We start from the raw sequence: 24,726 nt of genomic DNA, 5'->3' as shown, positions 1-24,726 counted from the left end.
TCCTTAGCTCAATGACCCATTGAGATTTGTCTCAAACACCCAATTATCTGCAATGTGGTAGATTGGATGAGTCCCAACATCATATCTATAGATAAACAACAATAATTTTCAAGTTCCTCTTGAAACACATAGACATCAGAAAGATAAGAAAGCTCATACAAAAAGTTGCAATGCTATTGGAGATTGAAAATCAAACAAGTGCAATGTTGTAGGAGATGGAAAACCGACATGCGGTAATGTTGTTGAGAAGAATCGACCGATTGACTGCTGAAAAATTGTGAGAAAAGGAAGAAGGAATGCTTTTAGCCACTGCAATTTTGTCTAAGACAAAGAGTTTCTACTATGCTAATCATGAGAAGAGGAAGAATAGAACACTTCAAACTTGAAGAGTTACAGTTAAGTAGATTATTTAACTCATGCTTCATGAGTCCTAAGGCAAAAAAAAAAAAAAAAAAAATAAAAAAAAAAAGAAAAAAGAATAAAAAAGGGTTTTACAGTTGGACTATAATTATAACTCTATAAGATGATTTATCATTTAAGTGATTAATTATGTTAGTGTTTCTATATAAGTTACGTTAAGTTTTTAGTTAAAGAGGAAAAAGTGACATTGAGTTATTCAGTCCGGTTTTGGTTAGATCCGATGGTTTTTGACATAAATCCAGATCCGGACTGAACCAAATTATGAATACTTATTTTAGATCCAAGATTTAACCATATTTTAATAGGTTGGATTCGGTTCAGGTTATTCGGTCTGGAACTGGATTTGGTTTTCGGTTTCGGTTCCAATTTGACACCCTTAGTTGTAACTATGTTGTATTCTTAATATCCACTTTTACCGAGCTGTCGAGTTCACCCCATATTTTAACAACACAAATGATTGAGATGGAAGTATGCTTAGAACGGAGTTTAAGGGCGACTTGAAGATTTTCTTTATAGTTTACTGTTTTATTTTCTTAGATGAATGTATTACGGATAATTTTGAGATGTAAACTCTGATTTTAAAGTTTAACTGCAATATACCTTAGATTGCTACCAGTATGAGTTATTTGAGATTTATAACAATAGTTGATTATTTAGTTTGAAATTTGAGTTTGATAAAAAAATTTATGAATATTTTGTTGGTGTCTATTGATCATCTAATCAACGTTGATGAGGGTTGTACTCTTATCTGCATCTAGGTTGGGGTCGTGACAATTTCCCTACATAACCACGGTTTATATATGCAACAGAATTTGAGAGTTGACGATTAACCGTTAAAATATAAGTCCATCTAGCACAACCAATAAAATGATCAAAACTACTATAAAAAAGAATGATACAAGATCCCCCTAGTTATAACTTACGATAATCATCTATGCCCAATAAATTTTCATTTGTAATACTACTGCAAGTGTTTCTTAAGGGATAGAGAGAGTCGGATCATATGCCCATGTTGAGATCAATTATATAGTTCTACTTCGGTTGGCCTTTTTTTTTTTTGGTAAAGAACTTCGGTTGGGCTTGGATTAACCAAAGACAACAATTTCCTATCTAATTAAATAAAATAAAAGAATATAGTAAAAACGACAAAGAGGATACCCTTTCCTTCTTATCCAGAATAGGGTCAGGATCTGAGCAATAACTCTTTCCCTTCCCTGATTATGTTTTTGATTAATTCTACTCTTTTTCCTAAATGTAATAAATCCATAATCTGTAGTATTTTCATAATACCCTGTTATTTTATTTGGTCTCACAGGAATTAAGTAATCCACTCAAAGAGAAACCTAACCCTTTTTCAATTCAATCTAATATCAACTGATGGGTTAATGAATCTTCATTTCTCAATGATTTTTTCAGACCCCCAAGGAATCCAATCATCTTCATATAATTCAATCAATCCACTTCTTCCCTAACCCCTTTCTTATTTTGGACATCCTATTTTAATTTGTACGAATATTTCTAATAATATTAGTAATATTTCAGGATGGGCTAATGGAATTCTCTTTAGGGATGATTTTGTTTTAATATATACAGAATACTTGATGACAAGAAATAATACTGAGGTAGATACCAGAAGCTTTCTCCACAGTTTGAAAAAAGCAGAGGAAGAAGAATGATATGTGACTAAAGTCTTGAACAACTCAATGATTTTGCATAACTTGGTTGTGAGCATAAACACTAGTTCATTGCCATGAAGCCCCGTCCCCTTGTTTTTTTCATGTCTATGATTCTCTCTTTTTGCTTCATTTTTTTCTCCAATCCTTTAACGGAGTTGTGCTTCCTTAATCCTAATGATCTAGCCACCAAATTCTTTTAGTGTAATCGCAAGATAGAAACACATGCCATTAATTTGTCATTTTATTTTATTTTATTTTTTTACGCAACTCACAAAATGGTGAGATTGAAAGAAAATTTGAAAGCTTGCCTTTAGTATTCAAAGCATCAACCGTAACTCTCCAAAAAAAAATAAAAATAAATAAGAACACAAATTTTGGACGTATTTTCTGATGCTAAATAAAACTCAAAAACCTAGTCGGGTAGAAAACAAAGACATACCATCTTAAAATTTAACAATCCATTTGGTGGAAATTCTAGTAGAAATGGTACCTGTCTTAGGAGGTAAAATCATGCGTCACATAATGGCGTAAAACATAAAGTAATATACAAAATATATGAAGTAATATTATCAATAGCTATTCTGTTTGTCATTCACAATAAGTTCATTCACTGTTGAATAGAAATGGTAATTGAGATATTATTAGGAATTCAAAAATCAATAACATTGGGGATCCAATTAGATCATCCCAAATTGATACATTAGATCCATCCCCAACTCGCCAACAAATCATCTTCTTTAGCATAGGTAAACATTTAACTATACCACTCCAAACTATAGAATGTTTCTTAGAATTTAATGAAGGATGCAACAAATTACAATTAGGCAGGTATTTATCCTAAGAAGACAAGCCCAAATATGGTCAGGATTTTTTAGAAGACACCAAACCAGATTAAGAATTAAAGCTTTATAATGAACTGTACATGATCGAAATCCAAAACCACTCATAGACTTCGATTTACATAAAGTCTTACAAGATAAAGAAACCCATGTATATTGATGCTTTCCCTCCCCTCTACAAAATTTAGCATTAACTGAACTAACTTGGAACACATAGTACTAGGAAGTAGGAAACTTAACATCCAATAAGTTGGAATGGAACTAGAGTAAACATAGAACATTATGATGAATGTACAATACATACACAGCAAGAGCATGGTCATGGGATTATCAATCAAGACATCCAACCATTAAGAACATCTTAGAGAGATCTCAGGCAAACTCAAAAAGCATAAGAACCTTTACATTGTTGTACTTCCATGTTTATCTTCACTAAGGAAGCTAGTTTGACAATTAATTTGAGTACAAATTTTATAACCATTAGCAAATATCCTTGAGTTATTATGTACCCTTTTCTTGTATAGGTAAAATATGTTTTGAGTTAGCAATCACACTCATGGACAATGGCTAATCATGTGACAACACTTTGACTTATGCCATTTCAGAGATGCCAAAGACAATGGGCAATGATATACAAATGCTGAAACATTGAATGGGAGCTTGGTTGTGCCTGGAATTAACACCTGCAAATCAAAGCATGATAGAAGGGGGGAAAAAACGAATGAGAATGCTAATTGTACACAAGTGTTTGGAGCCATAGAGTCCGTCTATTATGATCCTGATGCTGGTTTATGTAACTTAAGCTTACTTTACATCCGCATTAATACGCTGGTAGGCCTCAAAACTAAATCGGGTCGGCTACATGGATTCGTGACCAAGCACGAAATAAAGTCAAAGAAAGAAAAGGGGGAAAAGAAAAGGAAATAAACCATAATAACGCAACACCTACAGGACATCCCACTTAAATTGGATCGACAACATGGATCTTCACCCTCAAACAGCTATGCTAGAAGTCATACTACGATCTAGGCCTAACTTTTGTATGTCTTTCCTTACCAACTTTTCAATGGTCATTTTAGGCATACCCCTAGATCTTTTAGTTCATTCCATCTGGATTTTATTGCTCTGCCTTATAGGCGCATTCAAAGGTTTACGCTGAACATGGCTCAACCACCTTAAGCGACATTCTTTGAGCTTGTCTTGAGTCGGAGCAACCCTCAAATCAGCTTTAACCCAGTCATTCCTTAGTCTACCTTTCCTAGTTTTGCCGCACATCCATCTCAGCATCCGCATCTCTGTTGCACTCAACTTATCTATGTTATGCTTCATGGCTGCCAATATTCTGCCCTATACATGATAGTCAGTCTCACGACTATCTAGTAAAATTTTTCTATAAGCTTTAGCAGTATACATCAATCACACAACACTCCAAATGCAGCTTTCCACTTAATTCATCCAACTTTAATTTTGTGAGACACATCATCGTCTATCTCTCCTTCTTTGTTTATGATTGATCCCAAATATTTGAAAGAGTCACTTTAACGGATCTCTCTCTCCTCAAGTTTCACCACATCGTTATCCATCTGTGAGTGACTAAAGTTACACACTATACACTATGTCTTTTTTCTACTAATCTTAAGACACCTATATTCCAGGATAGATCTTTATAGCTTCAACCTATCGTTGATCTCTGCCACTAGCACAAAACATAATCTACCACATGATAAATTATAAATGAAAATTAAGTCAACTTGTTGGTAAAAAAAATTTCACTTCGAAAATTACCAAGCTTAGCTAGAAGGCTTTGAAAAATACAAGAACTTAGGTTTCCAAAAAAAAGCAACACGCCAGTGCAAAACCCAATTTCCCCTTTATATGATATTTATTTTTTCATACAATTCAAATATATATATATATATATAGAAGGTTCTCAAAGCTAAATGAGTATAATGGAATCTCCTAAGTGTCTCCACAACAACGCTTTATTAACCATCGGATTAAGAGGGAAATAATACTAGTCATTCAATTTGTCTGAGATTGCATCTTCTTTTCTCTTATGTCGTTGCTGCCTCCGAATTTCTTTCCTCCACCGTCAACAACCCATCACAGCAAATAAATCAGAGGAAACTTCTTCCCTGAAATTGTAACGTAAGGCACCGTTTGATAATGTTTCTTCTGTTTCTGTGTCTAGAAACAGCAGAAATAGCTTTTCAAGTTTTCGGAAACAAAAACGAATATTTTGGTGTTTGATAAACCCGTTTCTTGAAACGCTTTTTGTAGACATAGTGCCACTAAAAAATTCAATAGTATCATCGGATGCCCAAAAGGGAGAGAGGGTTTAGTTTCCTCTTTTTAGGTTTAAATAATTGAGAGATTTATCGGGCACAACAACTTTTTTTTTTCTCTCTCAAATTCGTTTCTAGAAACGACGAAACTGTTTCGTCAAAGTTGTTTCTAGAAATATAAATAAACATAAATTTTGATTTATGTTTCTAGAAACGGGTGAAACGGAACAACATTATCAAACATTTTTTAAGTTTTTTCCCCATTTCTGGGAACAAGAAAATGCAGAAACAACAAACATTGTCAAACGGTGCCCATAGGCTCGTTTGATAACTTTTCTGCCATTTCTGTTTCAAGAAACGGCAGAAACATAAATTTCTGTTTTTAGAAATGAAAACAGAATTGAAGATGCTTGATAAGTCATGTTTTTGGAAGTCGATAGTAACCAGTGAAAGAATGGCCTCGAGTCGTTTCCAGAATAGGCGAAACAAGTTTTGAAAACAAGTGAAATGAAACTGTTTTATCAAACATTTTTTGTTCTGTTTCTTCCATTTTTGTGTCCAAAAACGACAGAAATGCGTTTCTTGAAACGTTATCAAATAGGCCCTAAGTCTCTGTTTATTTGGGTTCTTCTCAAGCCGTTTTTTTTCTTCTACTCCACCACCATCAACAACCCATCACATCAACACCCTATCACACCAACTAATTAGAGAAAAATTCTTCCCTTAAATTGAAGAATTTAGGTTCCGCAAACAAAATCTAGGGCCTCTGGTCATCTGGGTTCTTCTCAAGCCATTAGCATTGTGTTTTCAATAGAATAGCTTAAATAAAAAGCGAAAAGCAATAATGCATCTAATTTAAAGCCATGTCTTCTCCTTTTTGGCACTTTTAATGCTCCCTTCCTTAGACCATTCAAGTTTTACCTATTGATGGATCTGACGATAGTTTCATTAGAGGTTTCTCATTAAAAAGGATCGAGTTTGCAGAGATTCGATCTCGCCGGGGAAGGATCATAGGTGAATATTATGAGGGGGTGAATTAGTGAAGCGGGAGATGCAGACGAGGAGCAAGGGAGTGGTGGGTTGGGTTGCAATGATGAATAGGGGAGAAAGAGTGTGCAGTAGCAGTAGAGAGAGAGATGCAATCTCAGATGGTTTGAACGACTAGGATCCTTTCTCCCTCAATTTGACGATTAATAAAGTGCTAGTATAGAGAAGCTAGGAGATTCCATTGTACTCTGTGGCTCAGAGAACCTTTTCCTTATATATATATAGTGGTTACAAGAGATTTTGTAACCGATCTTTTTTAACCTTGCGTCCCTCTTTTGAGCAACTTAGAATTGGAAAGAAAAAAGGAAAAATTTACATCGGCCTCCCTCTTTTGAGCAACTTAGAATTGAAAAAAAAAGAAGGGAAAATTTAAGTTGGCCTCCCTTTTACTTTTGTCCAATTACACTTACCACCATGTATTTTGAATTCTTATATCAGCCTCCCTTGAATTTTTTACATCGGCCTCCATTGTACTTTAATTCTAAATTGCTCAAAAGAGGGAGGAAATGTTTAAATAGAGAGATTAAAAAACCTATTATAACCTTAATATATATAAATGGGAAAAGGACAGGCATGCTAGCAAGTCACCTAGGAATTATGTATGTTAGCATCTACTCGCCGTTAGATGAAATATAAAAAATCTCATCCATTCGTAAACATTACCTTAGATAACCTTCCCAATACCGCCATGCCACAACCCTTTTTTCTACCTTTCCGGCCCCACCTCCCTTCCATAAATTCGTCAATCTCTATCGCGCACACTCTCTCTCTCTCTCTCTCTCTCTCTCTCTCTCTCTCTCTCTCTCATTCCCCTGCCTGCCCTGTAATTGAGAGGGATTTCACACCCGTTTCGAGGCTCTCAGCAACCCAGATGATTTTTCTCTTCTTTTCTGCATACCACCCTGATATGGAAAATCACCATTTTCTTGAGGACCCATTATTGAAAAATAGGAATTATGAATAAGTTATTTAGGAATTATCCTTTACTAGTGTAGTGGTGTAGGAGATTAGTAGTTATTATTTGTTATTATAACTTCTTAGTTGTGGGATACGTGGGCATATTAGAGAAGTTGTTGTAAAATCTATTTATAGGGAGAGAATAAAGGAGAAAAGAGAAGAAAAATATGATTTGAAGTTCGTATGTTTTATCCATAAGAGAAGAGCCACAACGCCTCCAAATCGTCGGGACGTCATGGCTTCGTCGATAAGTCCGAGTTATCCTATTTATTTGCCTTTATTATCTCTTTATTATCTCATTTTTATTTATTCAGTTTTATCTTCCCCTATTTTATCTCTTTGCCTTCCTTGTACATATCAAGTAGTATCAGAGCTCAGGCATAGAGTCCCACCGATGGATTTCTTACAATTTCTCTCCCTGAGAAACGAGGTCATGGCTTCCTCAATTAAGTCAAGTGCAGACTATTGGCTGAGTAACATGGGATGATCCAAATGCTACTACGGTTCAATTTCCAAAAGAATGGTCTTGAGTGCAAGACCAAGCTTATGGGGGATGGATTATTACGTGCACGACTTTGGGTGGGATTAGTTTTATTGAAAAATAGGGATTATGAATAAGTTATTTAGGAATTATCCTTTACTAGTGTAGTGTAGGGGATTAGAAGTTATTATCCGTTATAATAACTTCTTAGTTGTGGGATACGTGGGCATGTTGGAGAAGTTGTAAAACCTATTTATAGGGAGAGAATGAAGGAGAAAATGGAAGAAAAATCTGATTTGAAGTTCCTATATTTTCTCCACAAGAGAAGAGGCACGGCACCTCCAAATCTTTGGGATGTCATGGCTTCATCGATAAGGCCAAGTTATCCTATTTATTTGCCTTTATTATCTCTTAATTATCTCTTTTTTATTTATTCAATTTTATCTTCCCCTATTTTATCTCTCTGCCATCCCTGTACGTATCACACATATTAAATTTTTATAGAATCCGAGCTTCTCGTCACCCATGACATGATCAAGCCTTGAGCATAACAGACATAGGGTTTGCAATTTACAGTACTAAGAAAATTTGGTCACCAAATAGGAGAAAATCGCATCGACCAATAAGAGAAAAATCATCAACCATTTAAGAACAACAGAAGCCAAAACAGTTATGAACCCTCAAGAACACCTCTGTTACATTTAGATAACCAAATCCTATGGTTAAAATTGCACTAGTACACAAGATTCCTAGGTGATTTGCTAGCATACCTATCTCTCTCCCATATAAAATATATATAAAAGTAGCCTAAAAGACAACTTGGCCCCTATGCCAAGAAACATGAGAGGGAGAAATGATTGCCCTACTCCCACATGAAAAGCGAAAATCCCGCCACTGTTGATGCTTTCACGTGAGCGCCCATTGGTCCCTACACTAATGCATAAGCCACGCTGCCCTTTACAGGTCTCTCTCTCCACACACACACACACACATATATATATATATATATATATGGGATATATAGGCGAAAGAACGCTCCTTGTAGTGCAAGTTCACGCCAACAGGCATAGCCAATGGAAGGGCACGTCAACATCTTTAGCATGGGGTTACACGGTCTTTTTGCATGGCAGTGCGTTAGCAAAGGTGGACACCAATAGGTAGCATTCTTTCTTATATATACACAGATATATATGGGGGAAAAAGAACCACGTCTGCTTGCATTCTCCACATCTATACACATGGTGCGGACTTGAAAGACGCCCGAGCCCCTCACAGCCTGCGCCATATGTCTGGGCGTGGAGAACAAAAGCCGACAAGGTTCTCACGCCCTATATATATCTATGGCAAGAGAATACTAGATCCTAGCGTCGGTACAAGCCAATGAGCACAACCAATAGGAGGGTGAGTATATGGAAGGAAGAACGCTCTCCTATTGGCTGCGCCCACTAGCATGTACATATGCTAAGAGGTAGTGCTCTCTTATATATGTATGAGGAAAATGTTATTTGAGCAAGTGGAGTAGGATAAATCTCCCACGCTTCCCACGTGGCCATGCCCCAACCTTATTAACCGTCCTATCTCCCTCTCTGCATATCTCAGCATGAGGGTGTTAATCAGTTTGGTTTCGATGTAGATGGTTCGATTCGGTTAGGTGCAAGACATTTTAGGTAAAAGAAAAATCATCATTTAATAAACGGTTTCTTAAATTAAAACCGAAACCATTTATAGATAGTTTTCTTATGTTTTCTATTTTTTTTATCCAAACAACTTCTTTACCTTTAAAATTTTGAGTGAAATAGATGTAAATTATAACTTTGAATTGAATTTTTATTTTTATATGCTTTTTTTTTAATAGTTGTTTAATGTAAACTTAAATTTTTTTATTAAAATGGATGTAAACTTAACATTGAATAACTTAAATTTATTATTTATGTTAATTGATTTAAACCGTTTGAACTTTAAAATCAAAATCGAATCACGGTTTCAATTTTAAAACCAAAACCGAATCATTTAATAAATTTGATTCGAATTTGATAGCTGGTTTTGTTTTCAAATTCACATCCTTATTTTAGCATTTAATTAATCCGTTGCTCCAACCCAATGTCTTTCGGGAAAATCATATACAGTAGAGGTCATCTGTTGCCTCCTCTAAAAAATAAGGTTTGGGAATGAAAAAACCCTAGCTTTTCTAGAATGGGGTGGATTTTCCAATGTATCAAACTTACATAGGTTGAGACAGAGGCATGGTTTAGGCGAAGCTTCTCAGCCGTACATGTATAATTGACTACATGTTGGCAATAGATGCCTTACTGCACCCGTACATGTATAATTGACTACATGTTGGCAATAGATGCCTTACTGCACTTCACCACAGATGGCCTTCACTACAGAGGATGTTTTTCTTCTAGTCTTTTGCCGGTTCTCCACCCACTTTTTTTTTTTTTTGTTAACACAGATGCACAGATGGAGAATCAAACCTGAGACCGTGCGTCTAATCCACACAATCCCCAGTTCGCCCCAACCATCTGGGCAACCCACGGGTGGGTATAAAATAAATAAGAAAACGCACACACACACTCACACAATGCGTATGACAGGGTTCGATCCCATGACCTCCTCCCTTGGGTGCTTACTCCACAAGCCGAAGCTACCACCACTAGGCTATCCTAGTGTTCCTTCCACCCCACTCTCTTCCCATTCTTCTCCCTTATCTTTGCTATTTTGGAACTTGGAACTTGGAACTTGGAACTCGGAACTCGGAACTCGGAACTCGGAACTGCTATTTTGATTGGCTATGGAAGAGACGGGCGATTTTTTTTATATACTAAACTCCCTGCTCCTACGTCCTAATCCTTTGGTTATTAAAAAGAACAGATCTCCTGTGGGAGCAGTTAACGAATCCAATTCTAATTCTACGGTTCACTTTGGAATTTGGAAATGCTAATGCGAAAAAGAGAATCCGATTCTAATTCTACGGTTGAAATCCAGTCATTACTTGGGTGCTTCACTTTATGACTCTTTCTTAGCCAGAGACCGTTAGAGAATAAAAAGATAATTTGATTGAGATCAAAAGAATGGATATCATTTGAGAACAAAATAGGCGCGGGAAGTCACCAAATCGGGACCAGAAAGAAAAAGAATGAAACAGAGATATCAGAACTCGGAAGTGGGGAATAGGAAGTGAGAACACTGAAAAGCCGACCTCACGATCCAAAGCGACGGACGCCATTATTAATTGGATGCAGAGGAGAGCGGAAGAGCAGCAGCAGCAGCTGAAAATGATGGTTATTCGCTTCTGACGATTCTCGAATGGTCGTACAATTTGCGGAAAGTGGAAGAGAAACGGAGAGATCGAAAGAGCGAAACGAAGAATCAAACGATCTGGTTCTGGCATTTTTCCTAATTATTGGTATTTTGCAGTAGAATCAAGGGAGGACTCTCTCCTTTGAGTTGAATTTGTTAAATTTTAAGAGTTTGGGGACGGTTAAATGGGGAGCTATAAGATGTTATCCTGCTTTAATAGGAAGTTCGAGATCGGAGAGGCTGAGCTTCAGATTGAACCTCCGGAGGATGTGAGAGCTGCCTTCAACGATTACTCCGAAAATGGGAATTACATGACAGCCGGGCTGCTCCATCGTTTCTTGGTTGAGGATCAGGGCGAGGTCAATGCGACAATCGCCGATGCGGAGTGTATCATTCAGAAGGTTATTCAACAACGACACCACATTACTAAATACGCTGGGCATATGTTCACTCTAGACGATTTCTTCCATTTCATCTTCTCTGATGATCTCAATGCCCCCATTAAAAACGAGGTATTGCTTTTGTTTTTCTCTTAATCATTAGACCATTTGTCATCTCAGAATATTTCATGTCAATAAGATTTGGAAAGGTTTCTCTTTCATCACATGATTATTCTGCTAGAGGATTTTTTTTTTAGCCTTTTGCAATCGAACTGTTCGAAAATGATAGTTGATTATTTGACAAAAAAAAAAAAAAAAAAACCACTGACTTCTAAACCTAGAAGTTTCTGCTAATAGTAAGTAGCAAGGAAAGAGATCCATTGGCAGATCTGCTACATCTGATTCTGACATAATGTGGGCATTGTGAGCTCTATGGACCCTTTTTATCAGCTGAGGTTTGGTTCTTTGCAAGGAAAGGTAAAAAAGCCCCACAAATTCCAGAAAGCCCATGTAACCATCTTAAGCTTTTGGCTCCGCGATTTTCCTTTTTTTTTTTTCAAATAATTTGTGTTGGTAATAATTCAGAAAGTTTGTTTGAATTGCTTGTAGTATGGATTCATAGTTGTTTTATTCTTAACAAAGGTTTGTCATTCCAGGTTCATCAAGATATGACTGCTCCATTGTCCCATTATTTTATATATACAGGCCACAATTCTTATCTGACTGGGAACCAACTTAGTAGTGATTGCAGTGACATCCCAATTATGAAGGCACTGAAGAGAGGTGTAAGAGTGATTGAGCTGGATATGTGGCCAAATTCTTCAAAAGATGATGTGCATGTTCTTCATGGAAGGTATTGAATTATGTCCAAAGAAATCTAAATAGAAAAAGAACAATGGTTCTCTTCTTAATTTCTTGCTTTTGTGTGGTTCTATAAGTATTTCCTCATAAGTTTATGCTTTATCTACGTATCTTCAAAATTGGAAGTGGCTATAAACGTAATAGTTAAATTGGGAGATTGGCTTCGAAGGAAGGACCTGTACTTCATGTTGCAAAATGGATATCTATTGAATCCTTAAACAAAAGAGACTGCCAATTTCCCCAAAAAAGACCCCATCTGCCTAAAAGGTAGATCATTGTTACATATAGAAGCCCAAGAAACTTCCCTTCCTTTGCTGTCATGGCTACCCACAAAGTGGGGTCAGCATGATTACTAAAGCCTTACTGTTTCTTGTTATCCAAAGGAGCCAAATGCTTGCAGTTGCCATGAGCTGAAACTCCTTAACTCTTCTTTAGTGAACTCTAACCCTTCCAGTTCCAAAGAAGAGCTTTGAGAGACCTATTTTCATTGAACATCTACTTCTTGTTATAAGGTTGTCCAAACTTAAAAAGTCAATGAGCAATGTTTCAGAAGATAAACAAGAGAGGTGTGAGGATGAGTGGTTGTAATCCTATTCTCCATTGTTAGTGCAGCAGTTCTTATCTCACTGTGGGAGTTGGCTAACTTGCTGAACCACGCAAATCCTTGCTCTGTTTGATTGTTTGTTTGCTATTTCCATTATTTTTCTGTATTGTTATAGGTTTCAGTTTCTAAGATCAAGACATCACTTGTCCTTTCAGAATTGCATTTTTCCATGATCTTCCACCTCCACTGCACTATGTTGTTTGAAGGCATTGTTAGCTGCTATGGTGCCTCTCTATAAACTAGTAATATCTGACTCCCAACTTCTTATGTTTCTGAAATATTAAAGCTCCTGACTTCTTTTCCATGACAATTCTCCAGATTATTGGGCTCTGTACAAAATGTAAATGACCATTTTTACAAGAGGGTAGCATTAAGAATGATATCTCTGTGTAAACCCACCCCTCCTTTCTCCTTAAACAGTGCAAAGTTCTTCCAAAGACCCTTTGATTCCCTTTCTAAATCCAAATCACGAGAGGAAGGACATGGATAGGTATGCTGGCTAGTGTTGCTCTGATCAAAATTATGTTGTCTCTTTTGGATGGGTACTGTCCTTTCCATGCTGTTAGCTTCTTTTCTGTTTTCTTGACGATCAAGCCCAATCTGTGTTTATTTTGTTATGTTGCTTTAAAGAAACTCCGAAATAAACTCATACATGATAGGGAAAGAGAGCCTCCCTTACATTGGTGTCCCTGGGGCTAGTAGATCTATATCTGGGCATCCCCACCTCAGGTAGAACGCTTTAATAGAAATTTACTTTGGCTAGGAAACCACCTCAAAATCCACCTCCAAACACAACTCAAATATCTGTGGTGACTGTGTGATGACCCCACAGATTGCCAATTGTTGAACTATCCAGCCCAAAAGCTTGAGCTAGTAGGTGGAGGCCTAACTGGTATATGAATTTGTCCTGGGTTCCATAGTCGATGTGGGATGTTGGTCCTCATCAACAAGAGAGGGAAACAATTGAGCTATAGTCTTGTATGGTTACAAGGGACCATGGGATGAGTTTGGTGTTGGGTTCTGCAAGGCATAGTTGTCACGGTGCCATTCTAGAGTCTAGACAAGAACCGCTTGGACGCCTAGTGTTGCCAGCGTCTCCTTGACAACTATGGTTCAAGAGAAGCATGGTTGGGTTTTTGTAGTCATCTGCTGGAGTTTCAGGAGGGGGGAGAGGAGCTGGTTGGGTAAGGGAAGATGGAGAGGAAGGAGCGGGTAAGGTGGCAGGAGGAGCGGGTGGTGTGGGTTTCTGTTGCGAACCCAAAGAGGAGGAGAGGGTGGAGCCAGTTGTGGTGGAGGAGAAGATGGTGCAGGCTGTGTAGAAGTGGAGGATGGGGCTGATGGTCGAGATTGATAGAGGGAACTGTTAGAGTTCATGTAATAGGGGTACTTTGGGTACTAGGATATATATTATGTTGTATTGTGTTTTGCTTTTTACCTTTTTGCCTCTCTTAGCTACCTTATGTCAGCATGAGGGGTAGGTATGCAATTTCCCTTTTATTGTTGGCCAAGTGAATCAACATAGGAGAGAGAAGCCTATTCTCTCCCGCAACTTTTACTGCCAACTCTTTCTCCTCTTCCATCTCTTGTTCTCTTGCAACCTTTAGTTTCCAACTGGAACACTGTAGCAAAAGGAAGGTCTCATTGAACACAATGTGGTGAGGTGACTGCACAAAAATCTGCCCCCTAGAAGGGTTGAGAGCTATACGGCCCATAATGAGGAATTTACTGGATGAGATCTGTTTTCCAACTTCTTGTGAGTATAGGGTCGTAGGAATGGGTAGCAGTGAGCCCCAAAAGTCCTAACATCACCTGGAACTTTGGTGGGAGGCGGTTTTTTTAATACATTTTATCATCCATAGAATGAATGTGAGACAAAAAGGTTATTGATTTTGGGAACTTAAAAACCTTCAAATAGTGATACTCCATTAACTTTTCATTAATTTCCGTAGAGCCTCTACGACTAAGATGAAGAGGAAGGGAAACAATGGATAATCTTGAGTAGGTCCCCTCGGCACTTGAAAAACTTTCCAGAACTCCATCAATAAGGATAGAAAAACTAGCTGATTAACATACCTCCATCTTTTTCCTTCACTTACCATAATTCTTATCCTCCCCATCATACACTGGAGGAAGTCCCGATTGACATGATTGTAAGCTTCTATTGTTAATGTACATATAACTCTAGGAATCCCCTCTTCTTAGCCTATAATCACTGAGCTCATTTGTAATAAGAAAATCATCAGCCCCTTGCCTACCAAAATGAAAGCCCCTTGGTAAGGAGACTCCCCCTCCAGAAGTCAGGGTAATCTTCTTTGAAGAACTCTTTAAAGACATTTACCAGACCTTTACAATGTTTGCGACTTTGAATCACTTGTGGCCAATTTTACGGAGGCAGAGTATGATCTCCAACATGTTGCTGCTGCATTTTATATTTTCATATCAAGCAACTTAAGAATCATACGATTGATCAGAAGATTCGTGTGCACGTAGCCCACACACTGCCTTGTGCTTAAGGTTTGTGATCTGAGGTCCTAGAAATAAAAAATCTTGGTTTAGCTAGTTTATCAATCAAATACTGTTAGGAATTGGACTCGGCAATCACAGCAGTTTCTTCCTGACAATATTTTTGCCATTATTTCTGGAAAAAGGAAAGTTCTGTAAAAAGTGTTGAGAACAATCCCCTTGATACCTCTGAAGGACACTCCATAACTTACTTGGTAATGAATGAAGCATTTAAAAAGAAGCATTTGGATTTTTGTGGTGATTGCAAAAGTATACGAAAGCTTTTGTTGGTTGTTTTTGTTCAGGTCTGTTAGTTTTGTTGAGCATTCCGGATTTCTCCTTAATTGCAGGACCCTGACTTCTCCTGTTTCACTCATCCAATGCTTGAGGTCCATTAAAGAGCATGCCTTTTCTGCATCACCATACCCTGTCATCATTACACTTGAAGACCACCTTACTCCAGATCTTCAGGATAAAGTAGCTGAGGTGAGGGTTCATTTTTCTTTTGGATTTTAAGTAACTCCCTACATTTGAACAGCTTTCTCTTGAATGCAAATTTATTTGTTGTTTAGATGGTCACCCAGACATTTGGAGAATTGCTGTTCTACCCTGAATCAGAGTGTGTGGTGGGATTCCCCTCACCGGAAGCACTAAAATATCGGATTATTCTTTCAACCAAGCGACCAGAGTCTAGGAGTTTCCAGGACAAAGAAAGTAACTCACAAAAAGTTAAACATATGCCAGATGAAGATCTAGTGGGTAAGATGGGCTCAGACCTGATGGCTGAACCTGAATCTACTGATTATAAGGTGTGCAGGCACAGTAAATACATCTTGCATTACTTTTTTACTTCATTTTTGTGTAATAATTGCTGACTCTTATGGTCTTCATTCTTCAAATTTTGCACTTATTGACTAGCAGAGTGACTCTGATCCTCAAGATGATGAAGATATGGATGAATGTTATCGTTATGCACGCCAGTTTGGAGCGCCTCAATACAAGAGTCTAATTACCATTCCTTCTGGGAAACCTAAGGGGAGTTTGAAACTAGCACTAAAAGTAGAGCGCGATAAAGTTAGACGTCTTAGTTTGAGTGAACAAGCATTTGAAAAGGCTACAGTATCTCTTGGGACTGAGGTTGTAAGGTATTATTTCTTATACATCTAGCGTATCTTCTTACTTGCCAAAAGTTTTGGTTCTTTAGTGCAATTTTATGTTTCTCCAACTTGATTGATTATAATGCTTGGCATTTTTATTTGTAGGTTCACCCAAGCAAATATTTTGAGGGTATACCCAAAGGTTACACGTGTTACCTCCTCAAATTACAACCCACTAATGGGATGGATGCATGGAGCTCAAATGGTTGCATTTAATATGCAGGTTGGAATCTAACATCTAGTATCCAAATTGAAACATAGGCTTTTCATTGCGTTTTTCATTTAATTCAAGTTTGATGCTAACTGTACTTCATTTCGTCCAAATATGGATAAATTATGCTTCGTTTTAATTGGATAAGGAGTTGAAAACTGCTCTCATGTGTTCCAATTTGCAGTTAGTGTTTCGAGTTGAATTTACATAGAAAATTGCGAAGTCATCTGTTAAAAGGTTGTTTCTTGTTGCTCTTGATTTATTGAGATTGCAACTAGGTGGATATGATGTCAAGTACTTATGATTATGAGAACTGATGGTACCGAAAAGTCCACTGGGGCTTCTTGAGGTCCAAGTTTGTACTAGGATTTTTGGAATTTTTGAGATCTAATTTCTGTTGGAAGCTCACTCTCCTTTCTTGTTGAATGGTCTATTGTGCTTCATTTTGAAATGAAGCTAAGGGCCTCAATTTACTTTAGGAGTTTATATTTTATTATGGTTTTCTGTTCCCAGGTAAAAAGCACATAAAAAGAAATCAGATATTATATGTTGGGATTTTTTTTTCTTCTAAATTAGACTTTACTTGAAAATTTCCGTTTATGGGGTTTTACTTGGAAAGAAATGGAGCTTATAAGACAGATGATTAAGCTGGTGATCTTGTAAGGGTTTGTTATTTTTTGAAGGCAACAAAAACTGCAATTCAAGGCTGGTCCTGGTCATGGATAATTTATTTGAGATTTTACTCTTGAACCAAACCAAACATGTTATGAGTCCCCTACAATAACAAGGCAAAAGGTCTTCTGGTGGCCCACCTCGGGAAGCCTACAGGTCACTTTGTTTTCATTTCCACATGTGGAGAAGTGATTTGGCAACTCTTACTGTTATAGATAGGATACTTTTGGATTGGCCATGCGTGAAATTTCAGAGGCAAAACCCAATTAGTTACAACTCCGATGTACATAGTACTATTAGTTGTCATTGTTGGTGCTTTGATCAATTGATGGACCACCCAAAACATTATTTCTTCACCAATGTGCAGTTCTAGGTAGCTATGGATTGCCTATAGTTTCTACCACTATGCATTATGACATGCCATCTTTTGAACCAGTCTGTACTCTCTCTTTCAATTGCATGATGTAATTCTGCATTTACAAAAGATATTTTTCCTTTCCATTGAAGTTAATTGTGCTACACTTCTTTTTTATTTTTTATCTTTTTGATTAAGTGCCAAGGTGAACGTATGAGGTTTCATGTGACACAGGGATATGGAAAATCACTCTGGTTGATGCATGGTATGTTCAGATCCAATGGAGGGTGTGGTTATGTTAAAAAACCTGGTTTTCTGATGAATGTTGGCCCTCATATCGACATTTTTTACCCTAAAGCAACATTGCCAGTTAATAAAACTTTGAAGGTGAGTTAATCATTTTATCGTACTATTAATTTCTCTTGTTGAATAGTCTATGGTTGGAGGATCTCTAATATCACTGGACAGGTTAGAGTCTACCTGGGGAATGGATGGTGTTTGGATTTCAGTCAAACACATTTCAGTGCAAGCTCCCCTCCAGACATTTATACAAGGGTAAGGGCTATTAATTTCAAAGCAAATATTATATTATCATTATTTATCTGATTGGCCAGGCTTGTTTCATTTGTTTAATTGGATATTGTACATGGCATAACTTAATGTTAGTCTCTCAATAAATTGTTAAGGCCCCACATTAAGGTAGTAGAACGGTTTGTTGCTCAAGCTCATATTGCAAATAAATAAAGGGGAAAATATGCCTGAAAGGCAGCGTGGCCCCAGCACCCAGACAAGAGTGGGGCAAAATAACCGCCCTGGCCCTCATGAAAGGCAGAAATCCCTCCCCTGTTGATGCTTGTGTATGCATCCGTTGGCCCCCGCGCTGCTGCCAGGGCCATCCTGCCCTTCAGGGAATGCTCTCCTATAAATAAATAACCTTCAACCAACTTTTTTTTTTGGGTGGGGGGGTGTTGTAAAGCAAGCTATGGCTGACCTTGAAACTGGTGGGCTGGGAGAAAGTCAACTTATTGACTAAAGTCTTTGTTGTAATTTGGGACCAGAAAGGGGAGTAGGGACTGAAGTGGTCAACTGTAAATGTATATTTATACATACAATTCAGAGCAAATATTTAACTGAACGTGGTTCCTTCTCTCGGGGACTCTAGTCAGCTAATTCTATAGCTAACGAGTTGGATTGGAGGGGAAGGTGAATTGCCAATTCTTTTAATTTGAGGCTTTACCATGTTGACCGTGTTGACTAGTTCCTTGCAGATATTTTCCTTGTGCTTTGGCTTAATGTAGTTGTTGTTGTTGTATGCTATGCATCATACATTATTTGCCGCATAATAACTTTGCAATGAAGTGTGCTTTTGTTATAAAAAAAAAAAAAGAAAAGAAAAGAAAAGAAAAGAAAAGAAAAGAAAAAAAAGGGAAAAAAAAAAGAAAGAAAAAAGAGAAATGTAACCGGACTTGGACATCCTATGTATGGATATGTTAGTATCTTGTCTGTTTACATCCCTTACTGATTATACAATTTGCGAGTACTATTGCTGTGGAAGTTTTATGATTCACCGTGTGTCCGTGTCATGATGAGAGTATTGGGATATATTGTTGGATGATTTTACTTTAGGAGACTATCTGGGACAAATATTGGCAAAAAATTGTCTTTTCCTCCCCCCCCCCCCCCGCCCCAAAAGAAAAATTGTTTGAATGGTAAAAAATAGTTCAGAGTTTCAAAAGCTCTAATATATAATATTAATCAAAGAGTTAAATATCTTCCATTCATGTTGATTTTTTTACATGTCTTGATTCTAATAAGCTTGTGACATTTGATGAGTTTTTGGGACATTTGTGTATGGTGCTGTTTAGGCGATACTTATTATGTTTACCCATAATTTTGTTGATTTGTTGATTCATAAATATGCTCCTGGGTTGGTGGTTGAATGGTCAGTTTCATTAATATCTAGCTCATGATTTACCAAGCACACAAGTTTTGCTTGTGGATAGGCCCAACCTGCTCTAATTCATATGTTAAGTCAGCCTAATGGACTCACTAATGAAGTTAGATGAAACATCAGAAATTCAACTCAACTCAGCCTTATACCAACTGAATGGAGTAAAAATCATAGAAAAACCAATGTTTGGGAAACTGGGATACTTGAATCAGGTTGAGATGCCAACAAAATCTTAGAAATAGAAAATCTTTTGGCCACAATATTCCGCTGTGGGTCTAGAATCCAGAAAGGCTACAATCAACTTCCATCTGTCATAAGCCCACTGATACTCAAAACTGCTTTCCACTATGGAAAGAGTTATCATTTTGACTTGATGGGTGGAAATGTGAAATGATGGCAGTATGGTACTTCTAAATTTCATTGACCAATGTACTGATATTCAACAATTAATTGGTCTGCTTTTCAGCAAGTTTTTGTAGAGTTCGAATATAGCCAATAAGAATCCTGCATATCAACCGCACTCTATGTTTGGCAGGTAGGCATAGCAGGAGTTCCAGCAGATTCCAAGATGGAGAAAACCAAGGCAATAGAGGATAACTGGAATCCTGCTTGGGAAGAAGAATTTACTTTTCCACTAACAGTTCCAGAACTGGCTTTGCTTCGAATTGAAGTACATTGGTCAATGAAATTTAGAGATGACTTTGGTGGACAGACATGTTTGCCTGTTTCAGAGTTGAGGCCAGGGATCCGTGCAGTCCCACTATTTGACCGCAAGGGTGAGAAGTTCAAGTCTGTAAAGCTTCTTATGAGGTTTGAATTTGAATGAGACTGGGATTTTTTCCCTGTTGTGTATAGTTGGTTGTACTTCCCACGTATTGTGCTGTTCTTAATTTTCTTGTAATTTAAGCTCTGATATTCTGTGTAAAATATAATGATTTTGGAGTGTTATTGTTTATTAATTGAGTGAATACCAAATCAGAACTGGGGGAAAGTAACAAAATAACTATTAACCTCATAAATGCTGTGAGATCAGACTCAAATATTGAATGCTTTACATATGGTCTTGGCATTGGGACCTATTAATGTAGTTGGTTTCTTACTTTCTGTTTGCGACCTCGTTTGTAAGCAGTTCTTTGTTGTCTGTCATCACCCCACATTGCATATCTTGATTGATCTGTGGACTTTTCAACACATTTAACTTGGGGAAACTCAATAACAATTGGAAAATCTAATGGCAAATGACAGGGAAACCTGTTCTTCACTGCTGGTACATCCAAGCAAAGGACTTGTTCAAGTATGATTTTGTTTTAATAGAAAAAAATGTTGAAATTTCAGCATTCATATATGTATATATATACACAACAACAACTCAGCCTTATCCCAACTAAACGGGGTCTGCTCATGGATCTGATGAAAGACAACAAAAGAAAAGTAAAAGTAAAATGAAAGGAACACATCATGGCAAATCAGTAAAATCTCACCTAAATGGGGTTGGGTACATGGATCCTTTCCCTCTAATCAGATATATTCAATGTCATACTTGGGACAAGACATAAACTATGCATGTCTTTTTTCATTACTTCTCCTGTGGTTATTTTAGGCCTGCCCTTAGCTCTTTTAGTTCCTTCTGAATCAGATCACTTCTTACTGGTGCATTGCCAGGCCTTTGGTGAATATGGCTGTACCACCTCAAACGACTTTATCGGAGCTTATCATGAATTGGGGAAACTCCCAAATCAGCTTTAATATGATCATTTCTTTCTTTATTTTTCCTAGTTTTGTCACACTTCCATCTCAACTTTCTCATCTCTGCTACACATAGCTTTATCTATATGACACTTCTTAACTGCCCAACGTCCCTTACATTATAGCCGGTCGAATGACTGTCCTATAATACTTTCCTTTAAGATTTAAAGGAATGCGTCGGTCCCACAACACTTTGGATGTACCTCTTCACTTCATCTATCCCAATTTAATTCTTTGTGAAACATCATCCTCTATTCTTTATTTATAGTTTACCCTAGATACCTAAAATGGTCATTTTGCGGTACTTCTCTCTCCTCAATTCTCACCATTTCATTATCCATTACAGTGTGACTAAAGTTACACATCACATACTCTGTCTTCATTCTACTTATCTTAAAACCGCTTATTCCAAGGTTGATTTCCATAACTCTAAATTAGTGTTAATCTCAACTTTTGTTTCATCCACCAGAACAATACTATCAGCAAAGAGCATACACAATGGAACCTCATCCTGAATGTTCCTGGTTAAATCATCCATGATAGGCACAAACATATAAGGGCTTAAAGTTGATCCTTGATGTAACCCAATTGTAACTAGAAAATTACTTCCTTGCCCTCCCACGGTTCTCACTCTGGCATTCATGTACAGTGATAAGAGTGGCTTAAGTTTTGAAAAATAACAAAATGGTGAAAATACCAATACTTAATGAGTAATTACGCGGGGTTTCATATTCATTTATCAGAATCTCATGACAATATTGTAAATTGAGATTTAAAATGGCCTTTCTGTACTTTCATAAGATACTCCCTCTTGCTCTCTTTTTTCTCCTGGCAGGGATTGAGCTGTTAGGGTTTTGATTATTTGCTGCACTAGGGTACAGTCAATGCACGTTGAAACTCTGCTTCTATGATCATGTTGATTCACTTCATCATTTACAATGACTCGGAAGAACTAGAGAGGAGAATGGATTGACAGGACAAAAGAATGAATTTTTTTGTGCTTCTGTCACCTCAATTTAAGTGGAGAAAATGTAATAACATAATTTGTTTGGTTGGGTTGTAAAGCATTGGTGCCTTATTAAAAGGTAGATTAATTTAAACATCTTGTGTAACAGGTAACTTATCTTTTGCATTTGCAGAGACTTCGAAGGGCTTACTCATGGCATAGTCTGGAGACTCTAGACATCATTTTTCTGCTCAAGATGAGTCGACTAGATTGAGGGAGTGGAATGGCTCATCTAAATGGAATGAAAAGTTTAATTCTGAAATGCCTTCTACAAGCTGGAAGCCTTCTGGCTCTGAAGGACAGCCACAAAATTCCAGTGCTGCTCAGAAGGGTTTGGACATGCAGTGGGTGGTACAACTCACTGATGTCGCTGAAGGTTTATTGGCCAAGATGTATAGATTGAACCAAATTTTGGATTTCCCAGATTCAGTGACACTGTCACATGTGTTTTCTGAATTGTTTCAGAAGGCTGGTGTGTTTCCAAATCATCCCAACAAATTGCAAGTAGAATGAGTAAGCAGTTCTGGTCCATTTTATAGCGTGAGAGTTTCATATGAATGAAAATGGTAATTCCTTGGAAAAATATTTGTGCAGGTTGTTAAGATGGCTCTGGAGTCTTTGCATGATAATTCTGATGCATATTTACAAAGTTTGGAACCATGGGTACTGGTATAAATATACTCTTTTGTCAAATTTACATTGCAATTAAAGAATGTCCTGCATACTTTGGCCAGGAGTGCATGAATGTGTCAAGTTTATTGGCATACCATGACATCATTAGTGTTGTTTATCTTGGTTCATCGAGAATAAATGTTGTATCATTCTCTTGCTTTGAGGGTTTGTTAATTTTGTTGTTGATTTTGAGAAACTGTTTAGTGAATTGCCGATAGGGAATCAAATTAAGGTCCTCAACTATTGTTAGAATGAAGACAGTGCGTTGCCTGTCGTTGTTGGAGAAGTAAATCTTTTGCTTTGGAGTTTTTTCGGAATACACACAACAACAACAGTGAGAACCAATTTTGAAAGCTATTGTCTATTCATTTTTTGCATGTATGTGCATGCATCATTCACTTGTTGATTGTTTACTTCTTTCTGTGAATGTCATTCAGCTACTCAAATGCTTCCATCTGTATGTAAATGCCATTCACCTTGCCCTCAAACATGTTTTTGAACTGATTCGATGGAGTTCATTTGGTTTTACGGGTTGCATGGGACATAAACCAAAACATCAAAATCAAAAGAAATAAACTAGTTGGATGTCATGTTTTGGGTGTGGCTTGTTTATCTTTGGTCCCAGATTTTGATCGACGGCCATTGTCTCCTCCTAAAAGATATCCCATGCCTCACCAAAATAAGTTAAATAATAGACTGTATTGTAAATTAAGTTAAATAATAGAGGTTTTGGTGAAATTGGGTTATTTTGTCAGATTTTCTCTCCACTGATCCAATTGTTGACCTGAATGGATTTTATAATGCCTCCTTTATGATCTAACTAATAAACTAAGAAAAACCAATAGATTTTTTTCTTCTTCTTTTCTTTGGGCCCACTTGCCAAATGAACCACCGTGTTAACAAGGTTTACTGACCAAATGCCTTGATCAGAGTGGTTCATATGATGCCTCTGCTATTGTGTTGGTTGACTTTTTAAACAACTAAAAACCATTTGTTTTTTAGTGCAAACAATTTGGCAGGGTTCATTGGATTTTTTTTATGCTATTTGTCACAAATGATAACAAGTCGATTAGGGGAATTGATCTAAATGCTGACCTTAATGTATCTTACATTGCTTCCTCCATGATATCATTAAAATCAAATAAATAACAAACACCAACGTATTAAAGGTAACAATGTGATTTCTCTATGCTACTTGTCATAAGAACCATCGTGTCGACAACAATTATTAACCAAATGGCCCGACCCAAATGGACCATACGATGTTTCTTCTATTATCCTAGTTGACTTTCTAAATCATAGAGCGAAAGATTTTTTAGTGCAACCAATTTGACCCGATTTGTTGGAGTTTATTTTTTTCACTACATACCATGAGTGCCGAGATGTCGACAAGAGGAACTCTTTCAAATGCTGACCCGAATTGATCTTTTGTTGCCTCCTATTACAATTATATCTACATCAGGTCTAATTTGAACTTTTTATAATAGGTGATGCACTGGAGAGTGTCAGTATCGATAACTTGTGGACAACCTCAGTCTATTGCTTGCAAGGACGAGATGAGCCTTTGTGGTGGTGCAAGTGTTGCAGAGATAACTGAAAGA

General features: G+C 37.2%; 1 protein-coding gene across 11 annotated transcripts; it reads left to right on the top strand.

Moving 5' to 3' along the window:
- The first annotated feature begins 10,783 nt into the window (after positions 1–10,783).
- Positions 10,784–22,805, top strand: LOC122062421 (phosphoinositide phospholipase C 6-like). 11 transcript variants are annotated; one of them, XM_042626051.1, is made up of 11 exons: positions 10,785–11,089; positions 11,229–11,520; positions 12,045–12,241; positions 15,706–15,841; positions 15,928–16,164; positions 16,277–16,500; positions 16,618–16,735; positions 17,985–18,137; positions 18,219–18,305; positions 20,237–20,511; positions 22,587–22,764. In XM_042626051.1, exons 2-11 carry the CDS (start codon positions 11,320–11,322, stop codon positions 22,627–22,629), a joined length of 1,671 nt encoding a protein of 556 aa, XP_042481985.1. In that variant the 5' UTR covers positions 10,785–11,089; positions 11,229–11,319; the 3' UTR covers positions 22,630–22,764. The 11 variants fall into 11 exon arrangements, with proteins under 11 accessions (XP_042481980.1, XP_042481985.1, XP_042481984.1 ...); XM_042626050.1 differs by having other exon boundaries at positions 10,785–11,114; XM_042626046.1 differs by having other exon boundaries at positions 10,784–11,520; positions 15,940–16,164.
- The last annotated feature ends 1,921 nt before the right edge of the window (positions 22,806–24,726 follow it).

This window comes from Macadamia integrifolia, unplaced genomic scaffold, assembly GCF_013358625.1.
Source record: "Macadamia integrifolia cultivar HAES 741 unplaced genomic scaffold, SCU_Mint_v3 scaffold1023, whole genome shotgun sequence".
NCBI lineage: Eukaryota > Viridiplantae > Streptophyta > Magnoliopsida > Proteales > Proteaceae > Macadamia > Macadamia integrifolia.
The sequence above is the reverse complement of the archived record's forward strand: the minus strand, read 5'-3'. Positions and strand labels throughout refer to the sequence as shown.

Bases quoted from the DNA above. Each gene is read 5' to 3' on its own strand.
- LOC122062421 (XM_042626045.1), top strand. From the start codon at position 11,194: ATGGGGAGCTATAAGATGTTATCCTGCTTTAATAGGAAGTTCGAGATC. The intron at 11,521-12,044 runs GTATTGCTTTTG...TTGTCATTCCAG, and splicing joins ATGCCCCCATTAAAAACGAG to GTTCATCAAGATATGACTGC. The intron at 12,242-15,705 runs GTATTGAATTAT...CCTTAATTGCAG, and splicing joins GTGCATGTTCTTCATGGAAG to GACCCTGACTTCTCCTGTTT.